Raw genomic sequence first — 27,564 nt, 5'->3', positions numbered from 1 at the left:
AAGAGATTTTGCTCAATCCCCACATATGTCCAGACTTCCTCCAAATAGGTACAGAGCAGTAGAAGGAGGTTTTAATCCTCTTCCTAAGGCTTGCCTTGAATAGTTAGAGCTGCTAGGTGCCTTCACGTTCAACAGCCATTCCAAAGACTGTGCCAACCGCTGGGACTCACAGCCCTACCGGAGGCTGGAGCAGGGAGAGACATCAAACAAAACATAGTAAGGCAAATGCCTATTCACGCAGTACCTTGAGTGTAGTGCACAGTAATAAGAGTACAGGGTTTGGAATCACAAAAAATTGGTGTTCAAATCCTCTCTCCATCACTTAATACTATATGACTTTGGATAGGTTATCTTTAACTTTACCCCTGTTTCTTCATTTGGAAAATGGCATTGATAAGCAGCACCTTACTTATCTGTAAAATGGGATTAGTAACAGTATCTTACTCATCGAGTTATTCTGAGGATAAGATATTGCATGAAGAAAGCTGAGCATGATGCCTGACACACAGTAATTATCAAAAAAAAGTTACTTCTTTATCCTGGGATCAATTCTGCTGAACAATTCTCAAGGAGCTGCCTCCACAGTTTGGTCCAGGAAAAGGCTTGTATGCCAAAATATCAAATTCTTTGAAAAATATATCAAAGTTCCCATTAAAGTGAGCTAAAGATATACTCCCAGATATACTAAATAAGGAAATACAAGCTATACACCCAAAGTAAGTCTTATTCAGACTGTTTACCATAGGTAATAGAACAATGAGCAGCAATTCCAAGCCATCTGAAAGTTCTGATACTCTATCATCACTAACATGACTTGATCAAAATTCTGTGCTACACTGAAAGCACAGAATAGCAGTGAGTTGTGTAAACTGGTAATACTTCCTGCTCATGTTACAGAAAGGAATTTGTTTGCTTAAGTTAAAGCCACAATGACTATCTGGACTTCTGAGAATTACATTTTCTTGTCACTGTGTGGCCAAATCTGACTGATTAAATTTTTACTGAACTCTCTGAGACTTGTTAGAGAAGGCAAGAGTAAAAGGCGATCAAGACCAAAAGTTAACTAGCTCTGGCGAGACCTCTAGAGGCATGGGGGAGCTTTCTTGATTTTACTTGATTTATAGATGGCTGTTTTTTTTTAAAAAAAATCACATAAATATGCCAGCTCAGTTCTTTGGCTTTTTAACATGGCAACATTAATATTTATATCCTCATTTAAAGACTGAGCTCTGTTCTCATATAAAATACGAAGGAAAGACATACTATTAAAAAGTGAACATCTGGGCTACTTTCATTTTGCTACTTTCCTTTTGTTTTTCAACCACTGTGACTGATAGAGATCTCGTTCTGAACTTGAATGAGCAACTGTCGCCTGCCATATGAATTCCATCACTGCTCTACTTAAGCAACAACTCAAAAGACTTATCACTGCCAGTTTGAAGCCTTCAGCCAATTGAATGAAAAGTTCTAATTTCAATCATATGAAATACACTGCAGTGTTAGCAACATTCTTAAAAATCAGCATATCACACTATGGGAATGACTGTGTAGCATTCTTATGAGGTGCATGCTGCTTTTACTAGCAATAGAAATGCTTTGCAAAAGCAACTAGACTCATGGTTCACTGACCTCAATGATATTCTGACAGAATTAACTCTGGATTGGGGACTGAAAAAACAGCTAATGGAAAATATGTAATATCTTAGTGAGTTATGCAGTTCAGGATGAGGTAGGCAGAACAGTATCACAAGAAAAAAGACCAAAGAGATTGGTTTGCTTCACGTCACCTAATGGAAGGTTCCCTGCAGTCAGTCATTCGTATTGTTTCTGAAATAAATTTACTCATTTAACTTTTATATACACATATGTTACTTTGCCAAGAGGTTCCAGACAGTCCACAGATAGCTTGTTCATAAAGGGGCTACTGCCATCACTTTCTTTGATGATTCAGATTGCAAAGACCCTGTAACTCCATGGCGAGAGGTCTGGGGATTTTGCTTGTGTGTTTTTTTCTTTTTGTTTTTTTAATAATTTAGCACTTTCTCCTAACTTAGAACCTCCTTTTAACTCAAAGAATCCTAAAGAATCCTAGAACAGCTTTTCTCATTGGTAAGAAACACGAGAATAGAGAAACTGAAAGCAGTAGAAACAAAGACAAGGCTTAATTTAATCTAATTTACTAAAGAGCCAAACCTCAACTTCTCTTCCCTCCATTCTCATAAAAAATTCAAAATTCCACTCTCGTATTCCTCTTATTCTTTCATTACATGTCACGTCTCCTTGAAAGAAATAGCCATGAGGACGGACTTCAAGGTAACAATAGCCTTTATTCCTTGAGCATCCCCGGAGGAAGTGATGGAGTGAGTGTGCAGGTGTCCACCAGGATCTCACAGGATTGAGCTGCCAGTTGGCACGCTGCATTCCCTTTTGCCCTGGGGGAATTTTATGGCTGCCTCTGTGGTTAGTACATAGTTGGAGAGTTAGGAATGCGACATTTCATGTTGGATTTACAGCTACTTGTAATTTTTCTGCTAAGTTATCATCCAACTATGTTAAATCAAGAAGGCCTCATTAGGCTTTCCTGATGATAAGGAAAAGGTCAACCCCAATACTCTAGGATACAAGAATTATAACAAGAAATTTTGGCTATACCATGAGAGAAGAAAATGAAAATACAGAGTCATGTTGGATGAAGGAAATAACAAAACAGTTAAGACTTCTGTGGGACTAAGGACAGAAGACAACTTAATCAATGTGGCACCATGCCAATTATAACCAATAAGTTAAACTAACATCTTGGCCTACTAAAACAGGGATTGGAACAGCAAACCTCCCTCATATTGTATGCTAGACCAATCCATAAAGTACCAGCAGCTCCAAGAGTCACCCTGCCACCATTCCTATCTTTAGCTCTTGCTGCCATCTCGGACTGCAGAGTATGTTCTTTCCCAGCTGCCTCTGCCTCCGCTGTGAAAGAAAGAGGATTGGGTAGGTATGGCTTTAAGTGCCAAGCCACAGCAAAATTATGGAGACAGAAAGCAGAGGTAGGGAGTAGGGAGATGAGTGAACAGGTAGAAACAAGGGATTTTTAGGGCAGTGAAACTATTCTGAATGACTATGTAATGGTGGATACATGACATTATGCATTTGGCAAAACCCACAGAACTCTACTACACAAAGATTGAACCCCAATGTAAACTACAGACTTAAGATAATAATAATATACCAATACTGCTTCATTAATTGTGACAAATGTACCACATCAATGCAAATGTTAATAATAGGGAACTCGGGCCATGGAGGGGGTTGGGAGAGGAAAAAGAGTGAACTGTACTCTCTCATAAATTTTTTTGTAAAACTAAAATACTGCTCTAAGTAAAGTCTTAATTAAAAAATACATGCATTCAAAAGAGTAAAAGAATACACATACATACATATGTTTCAGTAGCATTTTTATTTCTTTTTTACATTTTCCATCCTTTATGGATTTTCAACAAAAGGTATTCATTGCTTTATATTTTTAAAAATTATTTTAAAATGATTATGTCAAATAGAAGCAACAAATTTAGCACTAACAGAACAACATGATCTAGATGAAATTAAATCCAGAAAATCCTGATCTCTGACACGGTTTTCCAGTTAACACAACCTCTAACCCGTTTTCTTCTTGTTCTAGAGTAATTAAAAATCATGCTACCTCTCCTCGGGGTTGTTTTCTAGAGAGAATAAATGAGGAGAGCTCTTTAAAATTTTTTAAAAAGATGCCAGAGAAACTACTAAAAATCATTAATGATGAGAAAAGATAAAGTGTTTCTGATGGCTAAAGAGGGAGTTAGGCCTGGAAAGGTTTCAATGAAACCTCTAACCAACTAATAAAGGCTAAATTTTTCACAAATTACAAACACAAAGACAGAGTTCTATTAAATCAAAGGCTTTTTCAGTCCAACTGGAAGGCTGTGTGGAAAAACAGCTTACATTCAACAAAGGATGAGTCATGGGCTACCTGAAACCTCTCCCCTGGGAAGAAACTTGTTCTATCTGGATGTATTAATTTATGCTTCAGTGTAGATGCTTTCAAGTTCTCAACTTTAAGAATTTTCTGGTCAATATTGACATGAAGGTTACAATTTGGTATAAGTAGAAGTACAGCTTTCTCAAAGTCCTCCTTCTACTATGGCAAACAGATACATCAAATCTGCCTTCATATGTAATAATTTCTTACTCTTTTCTAATTGACAGAATTTTAAGGTTTCAAAGAAATCAAAGTGAGATACAATCAGGTCTCTTTCGTTATTTATTGTCTCCAGACGGTTGTTAACAAAACAAAACAACTTAAAATTAACGTTAATCCTTTATTGAAATGGCTTTGAGGTAATAATATGTCATATCCATTAACAGACCTCACCCATTCACTTAAGTCCATCTAAGTAGCTTGATCAGGTTCCACTGTAATAATGTGTGCTCTCTTTCATTCCAGCAAGACATGGCTACAGATTTATTTCATATTCAACTTAAAAAAATGGACCCAAGAACAGGTGTCTTAGGCTAGATCTAGGACTGCATATGTAAGCTCTGTGTTAGGGGATGATAAGAATACATTTACAATTTTAAGTGAAGAATGCCAGGCATCAGAGGCAAACAGCATGCAATTTTTTAAAATGCTAAACAAAGCCAGCTGCCAAAAAAGGGCAAGCTCACTGGTGGTTATAGCTGTTCACCATCATCCAACAATAACCCAGAAGTTCTCTATTTCTTGGGGTATGTCTTATCCACATGGTGGACTATGGCCTCTGCACATCATTTCCATACTCCAGGATTAAGTTACCACAGCACAAATCTATTCAAAGTGGAGGAAAGGTGGCTTTTTGAACGTCTATCATTTTAAATTATCTACAATTACATCTCTTTCAATTAACTTAGGAGAGAGTTGACTGCATCATTTTTATTGTTCTATTTAATGGCCTCTGAGAAAATGTGAATTCTTCCATTTAGTGCTGCTAGGGAAAAATGTGTCCAAATCTCTGTTTTGAATTGGGAAATTGGGTATCAGATTGCAAATATGTATTGTCTCTCATTCCAAAGACAAAACAGATTGTAAAATGGCAAGTAAGGGGAAAAAAAGTCTGAGCTTTTTACCTTATCCTTATTTCTGGAAGTCACTAACCTAAACATAGAAAGGAGGAAGAGACAGGAGAAGGAGCAACAGCCCTTAAAAAAAACCCACAAATCAAACTCTTTTTCTATAAGCATCTCTTACCTGTAGTCCCTTACACAAAATAGCATTTGATTAATATCTACACTAATTAAACACAGTACTGGATAACAACATATTATGTTTTATACTAAAAAAGCAATAGCTTTAAAATGCTAGTTTGCCCTTGACAACTGGTAATTTTGTCAAAATATTTCTTGTGGAACCATTTATTTCCCCGTTATTTTAAAGAATGGCATGGCTAGCAGAGCGCTCAGACTATTTTTTAGCCACAATGCAGACTTCATTCAAACTCTCTCCAAATGATTCTTTTCTCTCCCTTTTCTTTAATCTGCTCAGCACACTCTTAAGACCCAGGCAATTCATTTCAATGAGACAGAATTGCAAGGCAGTATATAAGAAATGGTAGGGCAAATGCATGAATTTACAGAAATGCTTCCTTATGCATCTGTGGCCACTCCTGATCTTACTCAAATACATAGATAATCTCACAATTAAAATCAGGAGAAATATGTTTAAGTAAACAGTTAAAGGTATATTACAGTGGTTATAGTAAAATATGTATGAGTCTTTTTGTTAAACAACTGAAAATGCCAAATATATATTTTTATGTAAATCAATTCCAAACAAAAGGTCTATACCAACATAGAACATCAAAACTACAGTTGCTATTTATCACTAATGTATATTTCTTTTCAGGCTAAGAAAAATGTTCAAAGAAGAGATTTCATTTAATCAAATGAGAAACACTTAATTTAAATTATATATCCACAGCAGACCAGGGAACAGTGATTTGCCCACATACACATTAATTAGTTCAATAATTACATATTAATATTAATGATCAGAAAAAGAAGTAGCTTAAAGCTATTATCAGATTTTTTAAAATACCATGAAACAATAGACATAACATTTATTACTCATACAATGAATGCTGGTCCACACAAACCACAAAATTAGGGAATCTTTATGCCTCCCCTGCCTTTATTTTTGGTGTTTGGAATATTCTTCAACTGACATGGAGTAATTTGTCCTTTCCTCTCTTTGAGAAAAATCCCTCCATATCCAACCATTTGATTAATAATTTAACTGTCATATTCTAAATTATGTTAGCAGAAAATGCATCTCCTGATGTAGTTTAATACTTTCCTATGTGCTTAATTTAGAAAGTACAAATCTTTCACAGTGACATTCATTGTTTATATCCTTGCCACTGTTTACAACAAAGAGTTGAGTAATAATAACAATGCCAATCCTATGTTATATCCTCAATATAATTAAAACATTTCCTAACAAGCAATCTATATTAACTTGACTACTTTTACCAATGTTAATGTTCTTCAAAAGCATGGTTACATTTATTTATTATTTTCCTCAAATCATTGTAATTTGTCATAAAATTATGTATTAAATTCCTATAAATACAAAATTTATCAGAAAAATTGCAATTACAAAATGTAAACACTGATTTTCAGTCTCACCTATTCAATGACAGTTAAGAATGAATACAAAATACAAGGTTTATTTAACTAAAGCACTAACAGTTTCATACTTTTACAACTGAAAAAATACCTCCACCTAAGCATCTTCTATCAGATTTGTTTTGGAGTCCCTTGAGAAATGCGCCATAATTAGCTGTTAGATTGATTTTTTTCAGTCACATTCTGCTGACGGATAAAGTGAGAAGCAGATGGTTTAATGCTCTCTTCCAGATAATTCAGCAAATCAGGGGCAGAAGAAAAACGAATGCCCAGGAGTTCTGATACTTCGGCACTACTCTCCGTAAGACATACCAGGCACGTGAGCCATTTTTATCGTCATCTGTCAAGCACTCCAAGTGTGCAGAATTCTGTACGTAAGCTTCCTGGTCATCTTACAACTTTTTGAAGACCAGGTCAAATGCCATTTCTTTTCATTCCTTTGGCTGGAATAACTCTACCTCCCAATCTTGGGAGGGTTTATATTTTGGGTTTCTTTTTTATACCTTTGTAACATCACTAACCATACATTGTCTCATGAAATAGATTTTAAAAAAATGTTTGTGTTAATCTCCCATTTAGACTGGGAGTTTCTTAAGAACACGGACTCTATCTTAATCACTTATACTGAGATTGGCAAACTTTTCCTGTAAAGGGCTACAGGATAAACATTTTATGCTTTGTAGTCCACATATATCTCTGTCATATAATCTTTTTTTTTTAAAAAAAAAAACAACCCTTGAAAACTGCAGCTGGCCTTACAAAGCCAGGCTTTGGGGGCTATGGTTTGCTGATTTCTGAGCATAACGTTTAAAGATCAGGTTCTGAAGTCAGACTGGGGCAGTCTTATTACCGCTGGCAAATTATTGACCTATATAAAATGTGAATACTGACAACATCTACTATATAGTTTTATTGTGAATATTAAATGATATAACATATGCAAAGTTCTTGAGCATTATTACATAGTAAGGTTCACTAAATGTTACCTATTGCTATATATAGGTGCTTTCATAATACCAGAACTGGGAAAGTATTCAATAAATGTTTACTGAATCAGAGATACCCAAAGAGACAGACATACATACACATAGCTGAGATTCTGTATAGGTAAATGCTTTAGTCCATAAAGTACTTTTACACTTAGCTATTTTTTTAACTTAGTATTTTTCAGTATTACAACAATAAGGCCATCATATTTTTAAAACATTTTTCAAACATTCCCATGTCTATGATCTCATTTGATTCACATCAGAAACCTGTAAATCACATAGATTAGCCTCTATTTCCTTTAGTTGATAGATTTGGAAATAGGAAAAATTTTCAAGGATCACTTTACTTGGAGGAAATTTAATTTAACTCCTCCCCCGACAAAACAACCAAATAACAATTATCGACCAGTACTATTAGGCAAAAAAGAGACAAAAATAAATCAGACAAACTTCTCAAAGAACTCACAATATAGTTAAGAGTCATGTAAACAAACTATTTAAATACAGTATATTCATAGTTGAGAACATGGGGTCAATTGGAGAGAAATATCACAAAAGAAATGATACTAACAGATAAAGAGGATTTCATGGGATGAAATGGAGGGAAGGCATTCTAGAAAGAAGAAATATGTTTCCAGTATAGAGATAAAAGGGCACAAAACTTCCAAGGAATAAATTTGCAGTTGGACAGGTGAGATCAGGAGTACCGGGCAAATTTTGAGAAGTGAGCAGTACATGAGAAAAGCCACAGGATTTGTTTCCTGTATTCTAAGTAACGAGTTACTATGTACCTCTTTAGACACTGAGCTGTCATGGAAGATTTTAAGAAACAAAGTCACATTTGATTTTGGAAACATCATTCTGATGGCAATGTGGCGAATGGACTAACAGTGGATAGATGCTCAAAGCAGAGAGGACAGTTAGGATACTACTGAGTAATTTTCCCATAGAAGGATTAGGCATAAGCAGACAATTTAAAGATAAACAAACTTCACTCTGACCTAGCAATACCATTTCTAGGTATATATACAGCTTTCTAATCAACATGTTGCAAAATACCTGATGCAAGATAAACATTTAAGGCGTAAGGACAGACATAAAAAGAGCCGTAGAACGGAATGGAGAGACCAGAAATAGACCCATACATAGTCAGTCGATTTTTGACAAAGGCACCAAGACAATTTGATAGTGAAAGGCAAGTTTTTCAAATTGTACGTCTGAACAATTAGATAAACATATGGAAAACAATAAACCTCAGTCCCTACCCCACACTATACACAAAAATTAATATGAGAGGAATCATAGACATAAATATAAAAGCTAAAAGTATAAAGCTCCTGGAAGAAGATATAAAATAATACCTCCACAACCTTAGGATATGCAAAGATTTCTTAGGACACAAAAGCACCTACTTTTGTAGTTACAGGGAAAAAATCAACTAATTGGACTTTAATAAAGTTAAAATTTTTCACCTTCAAAAGATACTGTTAAGAAATTAAAAAGGTAAGCCATAGACCGAGAGAAAATATTTCCTCATCATGTTTCTGATAAAGAATTTGTATCCAGAATACACACACATAAACCCTTCCTATAAATTAAAAATAAAAAGACAAACAACCCAATTTTAAAAATCAGTAAAAGACTTGAACAGACAGGGGTGTTGGTTACATTATCAAAATTCACTGAACTATACATTTAAGATCTGTTTATTTTACCATAAATTAATTTGACTTCAAATTTATAAGTGTATGAACAAGATCAAACAAATAAAAAAAAACTATTCACAAATTTACAATGGTTAAAACTGTATTTGTTTGGTAATTATTATTTTAGAGTAGGAGTCAGCAAACTTTTTTTGTAAAAAGCCAGGTAGTAAGTATTTCAGGTTTTGCGGACCAGATAGTCTCTGTCATAACTAATCAGCTCTGCCACTGTAGTATGAAAGCTGCCATATGCAATATGTCAACAAACGGGCACGGTAGTGCTCTAGTAAAACTTTATTTACAAAAATAGGTGGTGGGCTGAGTTGGGCTGAGGACCACTGTTTGCCAGCCCCCTTTTTAGAGTATAAGATTTTATTTGTAACACACTGCCCTAGAGATCTCTGCAGCTTTGCCATATACCATCTCTTCCCAGGTGATAAATGGGCAGCAAAAATATATTTTACGTATGGTATAATGTGAAAAAGTTTAACTAGCACTGCCAGAAAGAAATTAATACATAGGCACAAGGAGACACATAGATATTCATTCTATATTTGTTTATAATGGCAAAACTTGAAATAATTTAAACATCCATTAATGAGGGAATACCTAAATCAGACACAGATGTATAATAAAATACAACAGGTGAATGAACTAAATGTCCACTTATTAACACATATATAATACAAACAGTTGTCTCTAAGATGGTCATTCATGGCAAGCCATAAGATGATAATCTTTCCTCTGAAATAGAGATATCACATCCCTTTTAAAGTGTAGGTATCTTATTCTTAAAAGGCTATCTAACCTTCTTATCTCAATCCAGGTACTAATGGTCAGATATTTCCAAAGGATGCACATGGATTGTTCTATAGATTCTAAAATCTCAATTTGAGTGGTCTCAGTTTGGGTTGGTACTGGATACAATCTAGGGAAAAAAGGGACCCAGAGTGCAATATCTACTTTTGCCAATCCTATTACTGGATATTCTGAGCTGCATGGATCATGACTGGCCAGAGGTGGCAGCAGAAGCAGCTACTAAACCAGCTTGTTCCCCAGTTCCTACTGTCCTACTGTCCAGTTTCAGTGGACACAGCAAAATGTGCAGTGGCAACAGAGAAAGGTAAATACTGGTGACTTACAGTTTTTTCAATTGCTTTGTCTATCATGCCTTAAAATCCCATCGGAGTGTTCTGGGCTAGTTCATTCTCAGCTACAACCTAGACCTACCATACAAATAGCTTCAAGTATAATATTAAATACCCCAAAACTAGAGAGGAGAGGAGCATGCTACAGTGCTTCAATACTGTGATTTGGGTTGTTTACCTAAACATAACCCCTGCTGGTCTGGTAAATGTAGTTCCATCTAGTCAACAGTCAGGTACCAGTGGGACGGTCAGTCAAAGGCCCTTACTTGTATGTATTTCTAACATTCAGATCTTTAGGACTGCTCAATTCCATTGTTAGTGTTTTGAAACAACTTCTCCACTGAAGCCTGTCTCTACTTCTAGGCAAGATTCTTGAAGCAAACAAAACAAAACTCAAGGGAAGTGAAGAATGACCCTCATTTGGGCTGGGATTTCTGGGGAGCTAAAGTTGGCTCTCTGTGGGAGGATGAACAAAAGCTGTCTTTACCTTGCTCCTCTATTACAATTTCCCTCTTCTCTTTTCAATTACAGTTCTGAATGAGTTTCACAAAAAGCTATCAAAGACTTCTAAGATTCATTAATGTTGGTGGTTAAAGTTTCTCAAAAGAAACCCTGCTGAAACCCCATGACCCAATTATGTTATTATTGTTATTTTACTTTGTTCCCATAAAACTAAAACGGTAATAACAACAACAAAGGGTGACTTAGAACATACAAAGCACTGTTAGATACATTTTCACTTGGAAACCTTGTAACAACTCTGTAAGGCACACAGAGCAGGTATTAAGAAAGGTTGTAGGACTCTAGCTAAAGTCACACAGCTAATAACTTCTGATTCTAAGTCAATGACTCTGATCTGTCCCAGACTATGCCTTTCTTTGTTCTTTAAAGGCCCAATTTATGCTTTAATGATGCCTTTAATACCTTCAGCCAGAAATAGCTTCTCTATCCTCTGATGACCCACAGAATTCTATACCTCTCTTATGACACTTAAAATATCCTATTTTTGTTACATTTACAGATCTATGTATCTTAATATACTCAGTGCAAGTTCCTGAAGGGCAAGGACTAGGTCTTATTTATCTTTATATCCCCCACAGCATCTAGAAACACTCACATTTGTACATGATGAGGAGTGCATCTCCTTGCTTATGTGGGTGATTCACACACGTATAATTCCACTGAAGTTAATGGCCTATTATTTCCTATTCTATGGAATTAGCCTATAACTTATATAAACTTGAGGAGGAAAGATAAGGAAATTGTAGATTTACATCATACCCAGAGCCCTGGCATATAAAACTAACCAACAGGGCTAGGAGGCATTCTTAACTTTCTTTAGCTTTTCAACAATTATCTTATTTATAGAATCATTCTAAAACTTGAATGTGATCTATAGGCTGTAAACAAATAAGACTCTTATCAAAATGCTACCAAATTCCTGCATTCTTACTTTTGAAGAGAATGTGAGAGAAAGAGAGGAGTGGGGAAGAAAAAGAGAGAGACAGAGAGAGAGAAAGAGAGATCGATGAATCAGGGGACTACTAGCTCATATTAGAAAAAAGATTCTTTATTATGAAAGGATTTCCTTTGGAATTCTTTACATAGTCCCCCTAGAACTAGTTTAAAATATGACAATTTATAATAATTCAATTTATACCAAATCTTTAAGGAACACACTTGTAACATAAAAGGTTTATTAGTTTTTACAAAAACACTGATAATTTCTGAGACAGGTATCAAGGTCATGTGACCCACTCATCCCACAGGAAATCCACAGCATCTGGATTCTACTTCTACATCTAGCAAACTTGGATAGATTCTAAATAGACTTAGGAGAACTTTTCAGAAAGTTTTCCAAAGAAATCGTTTCCACTCCACAATGACTTTGATGCTAATTATGTATTGCTACTTTCTAAACATACCTCTTTTTATCTCTGAACTCATTCTGCCAGACTTTTGTCTAAAACAACAGGATATATTGCTAAAAAAAAATTCATTCTTAGCAATAGACTATTTTAAAAAAAATCCACAAGTAAGTAAAAGTGCCTCACACTTACGGGGTAGTAATCTGAGATGTGGACCAGGATGCAGGAGAGGTGGGTTTTATTTGTTTCTTTTGTTACATTTATTGTGCTCTGGTCAAGTGCTTACTATGTAAACAACCCAGAAGACCTAGGCCCTGATGCCATCTGGATTCTCCTTCAAGATAAAATAAATAGCTAAAAACTCAAATATAGAATGGCACTTCTTACAGTTTTCCACCAGAATGCTCCCAATAGCAGAGGAGGGTAAACTTACACTACTGAGGATATGAAAGTTGGACTAAACCAGTGGGCTCAAGTTTGATTTTTCATCAAAATTTTCATTTTACACTAATATATATCCTGTTTGCATTATTATTTAAAATAATTTAGCTTATATGCCAGCAAACAAAATTTATAGTCCAGGAAAATGTATCAGGTGTATCCTGGCAGTTTGCAAACCTCTGACTCACTTTCCCCAGGTTTACTCAGAATTCATTATGAGAAGCATTTGTAGGATAAATTTGGAAATAAATACCTATGATTGTGTTTAAGGTGTCAGGACACTCTGGACAAAACTGTTGTGCAGGGAAGCTTCAGCTCCCTATTCTCATAAATGAGGTACTGTAGACTTCTTTCTCTCTCTTTTAAGTGGGAAGCTGAAGAAGATAAAGGAGATGTCACAGTGAAAGTCACTGTGAGTTCTTCTCAGACACACGTTTTTCTAACTGGTATTTTACATTCCTGAAACAAAAATCAGCAAAACCAAAGCCTTATATAGGCTTAATTAAAAGTCTTTACATACCTGCAATGATACTTGTTTAGGTCAGTAATTCTCAAAAAAGTAGGGTGTAGGTCAAAGACCTATTAGAATCTTGAAGCAGGGATAGCTAGCTTTTCAACTAGATATGGTACCAACTCAGTCGCCAAATATTCCCCCTGTACCATCACTCCTTCCCCCCAAACACAGCCAGTTTAAAATCACCAACTACAGTGAGCCACTGTTATGGGTGGGAGCATACCTTCTACGGGTGTGTTGGTATAGTAAAAATACTAAGGTAGCTGCAGAGAGACTCTGACTGGTCTAGAATTTTATTATGATTAAATGGTGGGTTATTAACCACAAAGATATTTTAGTGCTTAGAGGTTATTCTCAGATCCTCTCTGGATCTCTTTCAATTTTTTCAATGTAACTTTATAATTTTAAAAGGGAAAACTGTCTATGAAGCTCTTATGAAGGCCTAGTTTTCATCTTAGAGTAAAAAGGGTAAGTTTCCTGCTGTTGCAGGTTATAATCTAATAATATATTCTATTATTATGTTTGTGTTTTAAAATTTGGGGACCAAACATAGACAATGAAAATAAACTGTACATAAAAACCATCTTAGTGCCTTTTATAGCTCTTACTCATTTTCCCTTGTGATTACAGCCCTATAAAAGTGGAGAGGAAGAGAGGTACTGAGTAACATGAGTTTTTTTTTAGAGGTAAAATGAAAATGAGAAACTAAAATTAACTGTTGAAGTTCCAAAAGCTAAAAACAACAGAACGGAGATTGGATCTGGTTAAACTCACAGTTCAGTGTCCTTTCCCTTTCCTCACATTAGCTAAACAGAGAAATCAAGATATTTTTGCAGCACAAGGAATCTCAAATATTATTTCATGTTTCTATTAATCAATCATCAAAGGTTACAAATATTACTGTAAAAATACTACACAGAAGCATATCCATAGCCTATCCTATGAGGTATGTCTGTAGATTATCACCCACATTATTAGTTTATCAATCAGTCCATCTGATGTTAGCCATTATTAAGGATACAAGCTTGTTAGATTATTTACATGATTCCAATAGACATCTTAGTAGTTTTGTAAATGTTAAAATTATTAATTTCACAGGAAAAATTCAAAGTATAATTTAATTTGTGCTCTGCTAAAGATTGTCTTTTTAACCTAAGTGAGTTATATGCTTAAAGAGTTTAATGACAGAACTACCATATGATCCAGGAATTCCATTTCTAGGTATATATCCAAAGGAAGAGAAATCACTATCCCAGAGAGATATCTGCACCCCCATGTTCATATAACCCGACATGGAAACAACTCAAGCACCCATCAATGGATGAACGGATAAAGAAAATATGCCATACATACACGCGCACACACACACACACACACACACACACACACACAGAGGAATATTATTCAGCCATGAGAATGATGGAAATCCTGCCATTTGGGACAACATGGATAGACCCTGAGGACATTACACTAAATGAAATAAGTCGGTCAGCGAAAGACATATACTGTATGATCTCCCTTATATGTGGAATTAAAAAAACAAACAAACTCATAGAAATAGAACAAACAAACAAAAAAGAAACAGAACAGATTGGTGGTTGCCAGAGGTGAAGAGGGTTGGGGTGGGGTGGGGAGGAAAGGGTGACAGTGGTCAAAAGGCACAAATTTCTAGTTAAAAGATAAATAAATTCTGGTGATGTAATGTACAATATGGTGATTACAGTTAACAATATTGTATGGTATATTTGAAAGTGGCTAAGAGAAGATCTTAAAAGTTCTCAATTAAAAAAAAAAGTTTGTAACTGTGAGGTGAGGGATGTTAACTAAACTTAATGCAGTAATCTTTTTGCAGTATAAACATATATCAAATCATTATGTTGTACACCTTAAACTAATACAACGTTGTATGTCAATTATATCTCAGTAAAACTGGGGGAAAAAACTGATCAACCAAGCTAGAAGACTTAGTTACCTTTCTATTCTCTCTTTATAAGAAGGTAATGTAAAACTATTGTCATAACTTACCCATATCACAACGTATTTTAATTGTTCATCCAATTTGTCTGCCCTTCCCTAGGGAGGACTTAAACTGGAGGTAGGTAGAAGTGAGTTCTGTCCAAATAACCAGAGTTCTGTCATTTGTAAGCTATGTGATCCTGGATAAGTCACTTAGTGTCTCAGTACCAGGCCTTCAATTCCACATAGATAAAGGATGATTTCTAGAGCTTATTTAATTGTAACATGAAGAAAATTCTGAATGTTTCAAATTCAAGCCATTTTTTAATCTTCATGCTCTGTAGTTGCCACTATGGACTACAAAATGTATGAGAAAGGCTTAAAATGTAACAAAACAAATAAATAGTTGCAGCATATAGGCGTGACCAACCTATATACTAAATCTGAGAAGTCTGGTGAGAACAGTTTTTTTACTTTTTTATTAACTGGATGCTACTCAAAAAGTTGCCTCTCTCTAGAAACAGTGAAACACAAGAACCTTGCCCTTTGTTGGCTGTACACTTCCACAAAGACGCTTGAAACTGAACTAAGTCCACAAAATGAAAAAGTTAGCCACAGTGAGACTGAGTTGCTTCCCCTGCATCTTCCTAACCTTGACACCTAATTTGTTTGTACCTGCTATAAACTACAGACCAGATCAATGGAAGAGGTAGCCTCAAAATTAGAGCTCTTCTAGATTAAGAGGTTCACTTCAAAATTTGAAGTGAGCTACAAAGAAAAAAATATGTTGATATGCAGAATAAGGCACCTAAACAATCCTAAGGAAGATAAAATTCACATCACAACATAATACTTTAAATCCATACAGGACCTTTTATAGAGCAACTTAAAGCATTTTATAGAAATTACCCAAGTAACTTTCCGGGGACTTCTGTGAAGAGTCAGGTATTATCTGATATTTTCCGAAGGAGGCAAAGAGAAACAAAGGAACTAAAGTTACTCACTTTGCCAATGACATGGCTCCGTATTCCACTTCTAGTGTTTTCACTTGCGAAAAAAAGGTGCTCAGCTCCATGAGAAATTATATTAACTGAAATGCCTCAGCACTTTGAAAAATGTTTGACTTCCCACAAGATGCGAGTGTAGAGACACTGCACTGTCTTACTTAGCATTTCACCTAATCACTTAGTTCAGTATGCGGCACGCTGTCAGCACTCGATGAATATTTGCTCAATGAATAAAGGCTATTAAAGAGCAAACAGTTACTAGCGTTCTATATCAGGCACTGTGTTAAGTGCATTGTACATGTTAGTTCATCTAATTCTATGACCAACTCAAAGAGGTAAATAAATTGTTACTCCTCATTTTATTGATGAGGAAACCAAGGCCTAAGTTAAACTGCCCAAGATCACAAAATGACAAAGCCAAGATTTTAACAAAGGTAGCCCAACTTGGGACTCTGTTTAAAGATCATCATTGTAGAAAGAATAATAGACCAGCAGCAAGAAAGTCTACCTATATTCTGTTCCCTTCACCACCAAATCCTTGGAGAGAAGTGAAGTTTCTTGCAGATGTTTGTACCTCTTACAGCGCAGTACCTTAACACATTACTCGTCATTAAATGTTTCCTGAATAAAGTTAAAATTGCTTAAACAAATTAGGCTTCATTGTCCTCAACTGTTAAATGGAGAGAAAGGTACCTGCACAGTCTGCTTCAGTGGTTCTCATGTTGGGGTACTTGGACTTGGAGGCTTTGTCAGAAATGCCAATTCTTAGGCCCCATCCCAGGCCCACTGAATGAGAAACTAGTATTTTAATAAGCCTTCCAGGTATCCTCATGTGTGCTGAAGTTTGAGAACCACCAGTCTACCCTATAGGATAATTTTAAGGGTCAAATGAGTACAACAATGTGAAAGTACCCTAAAAAGTGAAAGAAAGATATCTATCTATCTATCTATCTATCTATCTATCTATCTATCTATCTATCTAATCAACATCAGTAAAAGAGTAAAACACGTTCCTGGAAAAAAAACTTGGTGATTTTGCTAGATCCAGATAAGATTGTACATCAGAAGTGAAATAGATCATAATAGAGCTTGTGAATAAAATATATGACTTTAGATTTTATCTGGATAATGTGTAGCCTTTATGGATTCAAAGAAAAAGACTATGAGCCATAAAGTTGTAAGCAGAAATGTGATAGCCTGGCTATGTGGCAGTTCAACTCTGAGAGATGACAAACTGCACAGGCTTCTTACCTGACCAATGTCCAGTGGAGATGCCAGATCTGTCTGTACAGGTCTCACTTACAGGTCTAAACACAGTTTCCCATCCTCCAGTAGCATAGCGCCAATTGTGAGATTCCAAGATGAGTGTTCGCTGGGTGCCATATGCAATCATGAAACAGTAGACCACATGATGGAGTTGACAGCCATAGCCACAACCTTTGTTGATATTACACACTAGCTTCTTGGCTTTGCTGCAGTCCTTGGGATTCTGTTAGTGAGAAAGAGAAATAAAGGTGAAAATAAGCTGTACAGAGAGGTTAACTTCTCTTTATAGGTGAGAAATGTCAAAAAACCATATAATAAGCCAGGACTAATACAGTATATCTGATTAAGCAAGGAGTTCAACTTGAAGATTAAATTTCAAAGAACTCACTGAAAATTTTATGTGCATACCTAAGGGGATGGCAGTGAAAAAGAACAGTTACTTTGGAAATATCACTAAACAAGTGTTAAATTAAGCAGTTAAATTTTAAAAATACCCTTTCACTTCTCTATTACTCAGAACATGTAAGCATGATCCTCTCTGAACTCAAAGCTGCATACACTGAGATCTTTATGAAAGAAGTAAAATCATTCATTGATTCCAGCTGCACTCCAACATTCTGAGCTTACCTTCACTGGCCAAGTTCAAATCATCTTAAAGGAAAAATTATAGTTTATCTAATAATTCCATCTATCTCCAGAATTCAAGATGTCACAAACAAGATGTACTTTTTCCATCATGGAAGTAAAGCCACTGAGTAAAAGGATACCTGCGTTCAATAATTACAAAATATCAGTCATGGGACTTTTTTTTTTTTGAAAATTATTATTTTTTATTGAGTTATAGTCAATGTTGTGTCAATTTCCAGTGTAGAGCACAATTTTTCAGTTATACATGAACATACACACATTCATTGTTGCATTCTTTTTCACCGTGAGCTACCACAAGATCTTGTATATATTTCCAAGCATTATACAGAATAATCTTGTTTATCTATTCTATACATATCTGTCAGTACCTACAAATTTCGAACTCTCAGTCTGTCCCTTCCCACCTCCCTCCATCCTGGCAACCAAAAGTTTGTATTCTATGTCTATGAGTCTGCTTCTATTTTGTATTTATGTTCATTTGTCTTTTTTCTTTCTTTCTTTCTTTTCTCCTTTTTTTTTTAGATTGCACATATGAGCGATATCATATGGTATTTTTCTTTCTCTTTCTGGCCTACTTCACTTAGAATGACATTCTCTAGGGACATTCATGTTGCTGCAAACAGCGTTATGTTGTCGGTTTTTATGGCTGAATAGTATTCCATTGTGTAAATATACCACTTCTTCTTAATCCAGTCATCTGTTGATGGACATTTAGGCCGTTTCCACGTCTTGGCTATTGTAAATAGTGCTGCTATGAACATTGGGGTGCAGGTGTCTTTTTGAAGTATAGTTCCTTCTGGATATAAGCCCAGGAGCGGGATTCCTGGGTCATATGGTAAGTCTATTCCTAGTCTTTTGAGGAATCTCGATACTGTTTTCCACAGTGGCTGCACCAAACTGCATTCCCACCAGCAGTGTAGGAGGGTTCCCTTTTCTCCACAGCCTCTCCAGCATTTGTCATTTGTGGACTTCTGAATGATGGCCATTCTGGCTGGTGTGAGGTGATACCTCATTGTAGTTTTGATTTGCATTTCTGGGACTTTTTTTTTTTTTTTAAACCAGTCTTGATGATACAAGGAATTTTCACAATAAAATGAAGAACATGTTCTATATTGGATGTCTTGAAAATGTTTTATGCCAATTTTTAATCAAAAGATCCATTTTTCTATTTATATACTTTGCTATAAAATGAAACATTCAAGTGGTTAAAACATTTAATATTATCTAACAGTGGGTGCAATGGGGTTAAGCAAGTGTGAAAAATTCTTTTTTTTTTTTCCTTTTCTAAAGTTTCAATTCCACTGTAATTCATATGGGCTGTTGCTAAATATCCCTATGTTTCTTAGTTCTTCAAATAAAAATTTGTTTTGACAAGGGCCCCTTAGCCTGAGAAGTGTTTGAAGCTATTCTGCCTGCAAGGGAAGAGAAAGGATTGGTATCTTCAGGAATAGAATCTCTTCTTTCATATAGTAAGAAGCAAGGTAGTGAGCTCTCAATTTACAAGAGCCTTTAATAAAGTGGTTGCCAAGCCACAAATCTACAACTATTTTCTAGGGATATCCTCTGTTCTGTCATGTAGAGCCCTAGAAACAAAAGCTAGGATGGTAAGGCTATAAAGTTGATTCTGAAAAAAAAGTCTGAGAAGGAAAAGTGTCACACACAGCTACTTTCAGAAGAAGTTATCTTTCATATTCAAATGTGTCATTGCTGGCTGGTCCTTTTAGATCAAAGCAGAACCTATAACAGCAAGAGCCTTCTGAAGAGTTAAGAGCTCTCTGAATCCAAGAGAGCTCAGATAAAATTCAGCAAGATTTGGTCAATACTGTTTCCTCAGCCAAGTATTAAAGTTGCTGATTCTCTTCACTTGGGACTTTGAACTCATGGCAGACTCCTAAGGCAATAAAGACCCCTACTCCACTGCTATAGCCACAAAAGATCTGAGAGGAACAGAGGGAGGGGTGTGATCTTAAATTAGTATTTGAAGAACAATTTATCCTTTTCTTTCTGACAATATTATACAAGGATCCTGAGCATAAATAACATTCTCAAACTGATTCCAAGCTTTATTATTAATTCAAAAGTTAAGAAAGCAATAAAGACAACTGACATTTGTCAGATTTTTCATGATTTGTAAGAAATACAGCATATGAATATCACTAAAATTCACATGATTGAGAATACCCTTCATATGTTTTTCAATAAACATTTTCTTTTAGAACAGCTTTTAAATGTATAGAATGGTTGCAAAGACAGTTAAGACCTCATATATCTCAAACCCAGTTTCCCCTATTATAATATTTTAAATTAGTCTTCATAGGTTTAAAGGGAAAAAAGAGTAAAGGAACATAAGAATTAAAATGTCTGACCTTTAGTTTTCAAACTGTATCGTTTTTCAAACTGTAGATTTTTTTTTTTTTTACTTAAAAGAAGACACATCTGCATTTAAGAAAAACACATGTACTATGTTTCTTAAGAAAAGAGTTTAATTAGAACCCACTGTTCTGAGCACAAGAACTGAGGATTAAGAGAAAGAAGAGGCAATTTATGAAATGAAGCTTAATTCTGGAGTCTTACTGTGTCTCAAAGTAAGCTGAAAAGAGAATTTTTAAATCTTTCTGTTATGTCATAGATAACACAGACAAAGGGAAAAAATCTATTTATTACATTTGGTTCTGGAATAAGAAAGGTCTACACATACAAGGTAAGCAATGGAAGACTAAGGCAGAGAATGATAAGAGAAAATGAATGACTGGAACGATAACAGTTAAAACACTGAAAAAACTCTAAGCCACAGCCCAATATTTTACCAAAATAATATTTAAAAGTCTGGAAAATTCAAAGGATCTTGTTCACAAAAGATTCAGAAAATGGTAGAGAGACAGTGAGAAAGAGAAAAACTATATGTGTTTCTGATACAAGATTAGGCTTATCAGAATGAATATCTAGAAAAAACAAGGAGATACATAAAAGGTAAACAAAGCAACAGCTCTGAGATGGATAGGGATTTATTCTGATGGAAAAGGAACCTCAGAGAAAACCCCTTATCTGAGCTAAGGCTTTGTTATCCACCACTGTTACAAAGTAGCAATAAGTACAGAGAGGTTTATGGGAGTCTATAAAAGGGAAACAGAGTCATTGTTATACATACATACACACATACACACATGTAAATAATCTCCAAATTTCTTACCAAATAGCCTTTGTCAATCACCACTGATTCCAGTTTTATAGTTTTCTGTTGATGTCTGCAAACAGCTTAAAGGTATGTCTCATCCATAAGCATGAATATATAGAAGGGCCCCATTACTAAAAGCTTTATTTTAATCGTGTTAACACTTTAACAGAGTAGCTAAGTCTGGTGATAAAATCTGTTTTTCACTTGCTTCTTGTGTGTTTAATGTACTCTCTTCTATATTTCTTTACCAGTTAATGCCAAAATGCAGGCAGATTGTTTTGTTCTATGTTGTGATTCTTTAGCTCTTTCCCCTCCCTCCTGTTTTATGGCACTCCCTCCACTCATCTCCCTCTCCTCCCACCCCACACACACTTGGTATATGATATACTTCCAGAAGAAAGAGGCTCACTAGGAAGCCCTTCTCATTCAGGAGTGGAAGACGGGGAAATACAAATTGAAAATGCTCCCCACTCCCCATAAGATCCATTAGTGAGAGTCTCACTCACTTCTCCTTCCTTCTGCCTTGAGTATCACTCACTGATCAAGTATAGGTGAACCTTTGTTTATTCAATAAATATGCATTTATATATCAATATAATACACTTAATATATATACAAGGAGACTTGGGAGATGAAAATTAATATATACAAGGAGACTTGGGAGATGAAAATTCAACAGAATAAGAAATCATATACATAAATAACTACAATAGTAGACAAATTAAATGTTTTAAGACCATGATAAACAAAGGAATTAAGGAATAGAAGAGGGAAAAAATCACTTTCAGCTGGACTAGAAGGGGTTATAAATAAAACTACATTTAAAATAAACCTTGAAGATATAATTCATTGTGTTTTTGAAATGCTAAGTAAATGTACTTTTCCCATCATTCAATGGAAGTCCACATTGTAAAGAGTAAGTATGATGAGCAAAGTAAAATTATTTTGTAAACCCTATAAATTATATATATAATGTAGAATTTTTGCATATAGGGTCTTCTGAAGTCAGACTCCTCAATAAGCACATCCATTCTTGCTCTTTTCAGTGATGATGATCATTCAAGTTTTAGAATAGGAGGTAAATTTATCAAAATTACTTAAGACAATACATTCTAGTTAAAGAACTCTGCAGAGTGGTTTAAGACACCTTTCCCCTCCTAAAAAAGCTCTGTTATGAATTCAATTGTGTGATTATACTTCAATCTGCTGATTTAAAATTGAGACAAAAATCACCTCCTGCTACAACCTCTCCCTGCTCACCCATCCTTCCATCTTAGAGATACTATGAGGCTCAAACACATGGTAGGTATAGGCTCAAAGCTAATTCAAACACACTGCCTCATTTATCCTCAGGATCTCAAGAGACATTATTTCACACTGGATAAAAGCAATACTTTTTAAACTTAGTGCTACAAGGTGTCCCAATTATAACTTAACAATGTTATGTAACACTTTTACCATTATAATTCTGCAGTAAAGCTGTCACCATAGTACACGTATAAATCAAGAAATAAAGACTTGAGATAAAATAGGGTTCTTTTGTATTCAGTTTCCTTCTGTTCAGCCTTTTTTTTTTTTTGAACACTATCTGAAGCACTTCTGACACTGTTAGTTTCCAAGAAAGACTCTATTTCAACAGAATTGAAAGCCATATTTGCATCACTGTCCTATAAATCAACATTGGGAAGTATATTTAAATCAATATGCCTCTAACTAACATGGTATATTAAGGGAAGCAATGTCTTTTAAACCTAAATGGTTACTAATTCACTAAAGACACCATCATGATGCTAAAACATTTTAATCTCTTTTACTTTGGTTACAATATGAAAAGAGTTATTCTTGGACATGTTTCCAATTAGGAAGCCAGCTTAATTTCTACTTTGCTAAAAAAGAATAATTTTGAATCAACTAATAAACTACAAGCATTATAATATTACTTAGACACTGCTAGGATTTAGAGGTTTCCACTGCTTTCACTTACTAAATTAGTAGTAATTGTGAATCAATGATGTAATATTACAAAACAGTACTCATTCCATGGCTTTTAAATTAAATCACAGATAAAGCCTTTTGCCATGACTATTTAGATTTTCCATACAAATAAAAGCCTCTTCAGAGGAGAATTTTCCAGCCACAATGTAATTTCCCTCACTAATCCACCCAGTTACTACACACTACAGAGTTACTACATTGCAGAAAAAAAGGCTAAATCAACAACAAACAAAAGCATTTAGTCAATATAAACTGGACATAGTATCTCCAGGCATCTCTTGCAGAGTACATGCTCAGCTACTACTAGTTCAGCTGAACTGCACGTATGGAGACAAAGGTCACGTCAAGTCCATTGTCACAAAAATACATGAATTGGGTGAAGGCCAAAGTTTGGAATTCAGGTGTCTTAAGCCATTGTCCAGGGCTCTTATCCATCCCCTCCCTATGATGTCTTCAATACAAGAGGCAGCAAGAAGTGCAGGCTCAGAGCACTTACCTGGTCATTGTTTCCCCAGCTTTATGGACGTACACTTGACAAATAAAAACTGAATATATTTAAGGTGTACAATATGACGTTTTTAAAAATGTAAATACTGTGAAATGATTACCACAATCAAGTTAATTAACATATACATCACGTCACATAGTTACGACTTATATTTTGGTGGGAAGAATACTCAAGGTCAACTCTCTTAGCAAATTTCAAGTATACAACACAGTATTATTAGCTGTAGTCACCGTGCGGTACATTAGCTCCCTAGAACATTCCTCTCACATAACTGAACCTTTGTACAAGTTGATCAACATCTAAGTCCCCCAACTTCCTGCCCCAGTAACTACTGTTCTACTCTCTGTTTTTACGAATTTGACTTTTTTGGTTTGCACATATAAGTGAGATCATGCAGTGTTTGTCTCTTTGTGTCTTATTTCACTTATCATAATGTCCTCCAGGTTCATCTATGTTGTTGTAAGTAGCAGGATTTTCTCTTTTTATGGCTGAATAACATTTCATTGTTATTTGTATGTAACACTGTGTATATACACACACACACACCACATTTTCTTTATTCATTCATCCACTGACAGACACACAGGCTGTGTCCATATCCTGGCTATTAATAATGCTGCAATGAACATGGGGGTGCAGATCTCTCTTTGAGATACTGATTTCACTTTCTTCAAATATATACTGAGAAGAGGGATTGCTGGATCCTATGGTAGTCCTAGTTTTAATTTTTTGAGGAACCCCTATGTTTTCCAAAATGGCTGTACGAATTTATATTCCCACCAACAGGAATGGGTACAAAAGGTTCCTTTTCTCCACATCCTCAATCACACTTATTCTCTTTTGTCTTTTTTGATAAAAGCCATTCTGACATGCATAAGGTGATGTATCTCATTGTGGTTTTGATTTGCATTTCCCTAATGATTGGTGATGTTGAGCACCTTTGCATGTACCTGTTGACTCTTCATACGTCTCTTTTGAGAAATGTCAATTTAGGTTCTTAGCCCATTATAATCACATTTGTGTTTTTTTTGTTTGTTTGTTTTTTTTTTTTGCTATTGAGTTGATTCTGTATATATTTTGGACGTTAACCCATTACCAAATATCTGGTTTATAAATATCTTCTCCCATTCCTAGATTGCCTTTTGATTTTGTTGATCATTTCATTTGCTGTGCAGAAGATTTTCAGTTTGATATAGTCCCAGTTGTTGATTTTTTTTTATTGAGTTATAGTCAGTTTACAATGTTGTGTCAATTTCTGGTATACAGCACAATTTTTCAGTCGTACATGAATATATATATATATTCATTTTCATACTCTTTTTCACTGAGCTACTACAAGATCTTAAATATATCCAGTTATTGACTTGTTGTTGCTTTTGCTTTTGGTGTCATAGCTAAAAAAATCATTGCCAAGACCAATGTCAAGGAGCTTTCCCCTGTTTTCTTCTAGTAGTTTTATAGTTTCAGGTCTTACATTTAAGGATTAAGAATCAGAACCCTGCGGACCCTTCCAGTTTCTCTCTAATAACATTCCTTCTATAGGGAGAAGTTAAACTACAGGTAACTATTTCCAATAAAGAAAGGTCAGTAAAAATGAAAGGGATGAGCCAGGTAAGTTAAATTTTACTGTGCTCTTTGTCTGCTCTAATCACAAGGCTAAATAGTTTTTAATTTGCTTGTTTAAAAAGATTTGCAATGTCCAGCTTTGTGTTGGTAATGAAGAAAAGATTCATTAATAGTGTGGTAAAAGCACTTCATTGGGTTGGAAACAGTTTGATTTTATTTCTCTAAAATTATTTTCAAAACCAAAGCAGAAAAGGTAATGAAGCAAGTAAGAGAACTGAAGTAGTGTAAAGTGGTAACTAAAATGAAGACCCTGGGCTTAGTTAGCCATGAAACAGAAAGTTAAAAAGCATTCTCATTTTTAAAAGCCAAGACCAGAAATGACTGTCTCTTAACATGTTAAACAAGAACATTTTCACGGCAGAGTTAAGATAAGTATCAAGATGTGCTTTCCACCCCTCTAACAAAGAACAGTCTTTTGCAAGCAGTAAGGACAACACAATAGCTGAGGCACAAGTAGACTACCAAGTGCTTCAGGAAATCAATTTCTCTACATGTATTTTATGACATTTTAAGAGTGTAAACCTAATGGAAAAAAGATATCAAGACTATTTATAGACTGTTACCCTGACAGACTGAAGCAAAAGGCAGATAGTTACTATACAGTTACAGAACAGGAAAGTAAAGCCAACAACTTACTTCAAATGAATTTTTAAAACTTTTGCTCTTTGCTTAGAAAAAGTCTCTATTGAATGTTTGGAAGTAATTTTTAAAAAGATAGAAATTCCACAGATCCAGCAGAAAGCAACAAACACATGTGGGGAATTTTTTTCATTGATGGTCTTTGAGACAGTATTCTGTCACCTCTGTGTATTCCAGGTCATCTCTAAGAAACCTCTACCTCAGGTTCAAGTACGTCAGAGCAACCTTGGTAATATTTTCTGCTACCATAAGGGGACAAAGGAAAGGCAGAGAAGAATGAGATGCTCCCAAGCCTAATTCTCTCATTCAAAATCTAATGTGAACACAACTCCCTCTGAGGCTGCAGAAGAAAAGTTAAGTTACCTGAGGAGCCAGATTCTGCCAATCCCACACAAACGCACAGAAGATGCATCCCCTCAAGCACCTTCAATTTTGCTCCACAGGCTTATAGCCTGGTTCCCAGATCTCAGAACCGGCTTCACTGGTCACGTTAAAAATAGTAAGCTTACAGAATTAAGGTTTCAGAAAGGTCCTCCACCAACCATCATGTGACTTCACAGGACTCATTAGGCTCTCTTCTCAAAATCAAAACACAGGGATGATATGGCAGGCACTCTTTTTACAAAGTGAGGATGGGAAAGGGAAAAGAGGGAGGAAGTAGAGGAAGAGAAAAGGGGAGAGGAGGAAAGGAGAGAACGGAGTCAGGGAAGAGGAGGAGGAGAGACTGATGGGACAGAGAAAGAAGAGAGGGGAAGGGGATGAAGGAGAAAAGTAACCGTAGGCTCCAGAATGGTTAGCTCTGCCTTACACAGGATTCAAAATGAAGCAGACAGCAGAGGCAAAAGAGAAACACTGGCCGGAACTTTGTTCTTATGCAAAGGCTGCTGCAGAAGTTTTGTTCTGTTTTAAATAAAAGTCAGAATAACTTACACTGTTTTGTCAGCTCTTCCACTCTGCAAAACACCATTCTCTACATAGAAATGACACTTACAGCACATGTCTACTCACTGGCTTTTAAATCAAACCATCAACAGTAATTAAACCAGATGTCAAACCTTGCTACCTCTTGTCCCAGACAGAGGCTTTGTTCCATTTCTCCATACAACTGAGAATCCACTGTTAGCTGAGCACGCATTTCTTTGGAATCTCTAGTTGTTGTTGTTGTTGTTATTATGATTTTTAAAAAACCTCTTAAGACCACTTTTCTCACTGACTCAGTTTAACTGTGCTCCAACCAATTCATGCTATTTTCTTTACTTTTCAAAACCTTTAACACTGCATTTTTTGCTGTTTATTTGTAAATAATTTAAGACCCACAGTAAGTTACAAAAATAGTACTGTGTACCTTCCATATAGCTTTCTCCAATGAGAACGTCTTACGTAACTGC

The 27,564-nt window shown here is 35.4% G+C and overlaps 1 protein-coding gene across 5 annotated transcripts in view; it reads right to left on the bottom strand.

Moving 5' to 3' along the window:
• Positions 1 to 27,564, bottom strand: part of FUT8 (fucosyltransferase 8) — a 255,203-nt gene that overhangs the window by 25,676 nt on the left and 201,963 nt on the right. For all 5 annotated transcript variants that reach the window (XM_031453883.2, XM_064486044.1, XM_031453882.2 and 2 more), the window contains one exon: positions 17,571 to 17,808. In XM_031453883.2, coding sequence (XP_031309743.1) covers positions 17,571 to 17,808 — 238 coding nt within the window. The remainder of the gene's footprint in view (positions 1 to 17,570; positions 17,809 to 27,564) is intronic.

Source organism: Camelus dromedarius, chromosome 5, assembly GCF_036321535.1.
Source record: "Camelus dromedarius isolate mCamDro1 chromosome 5, mCamDro1.pat, whole genome shotgun sequence".
In the NCBI taxonomy this organism is placed as follows: domain Eukaryota; kingdom Metazoa; phylum Chordata; class Mammalia; order Artiodactyla; family Camelidae; genus Camelus; species Camelus dromedarius.
This window is presented reverse-complemented; position numbering and strand designations above follow the sequence as displayed.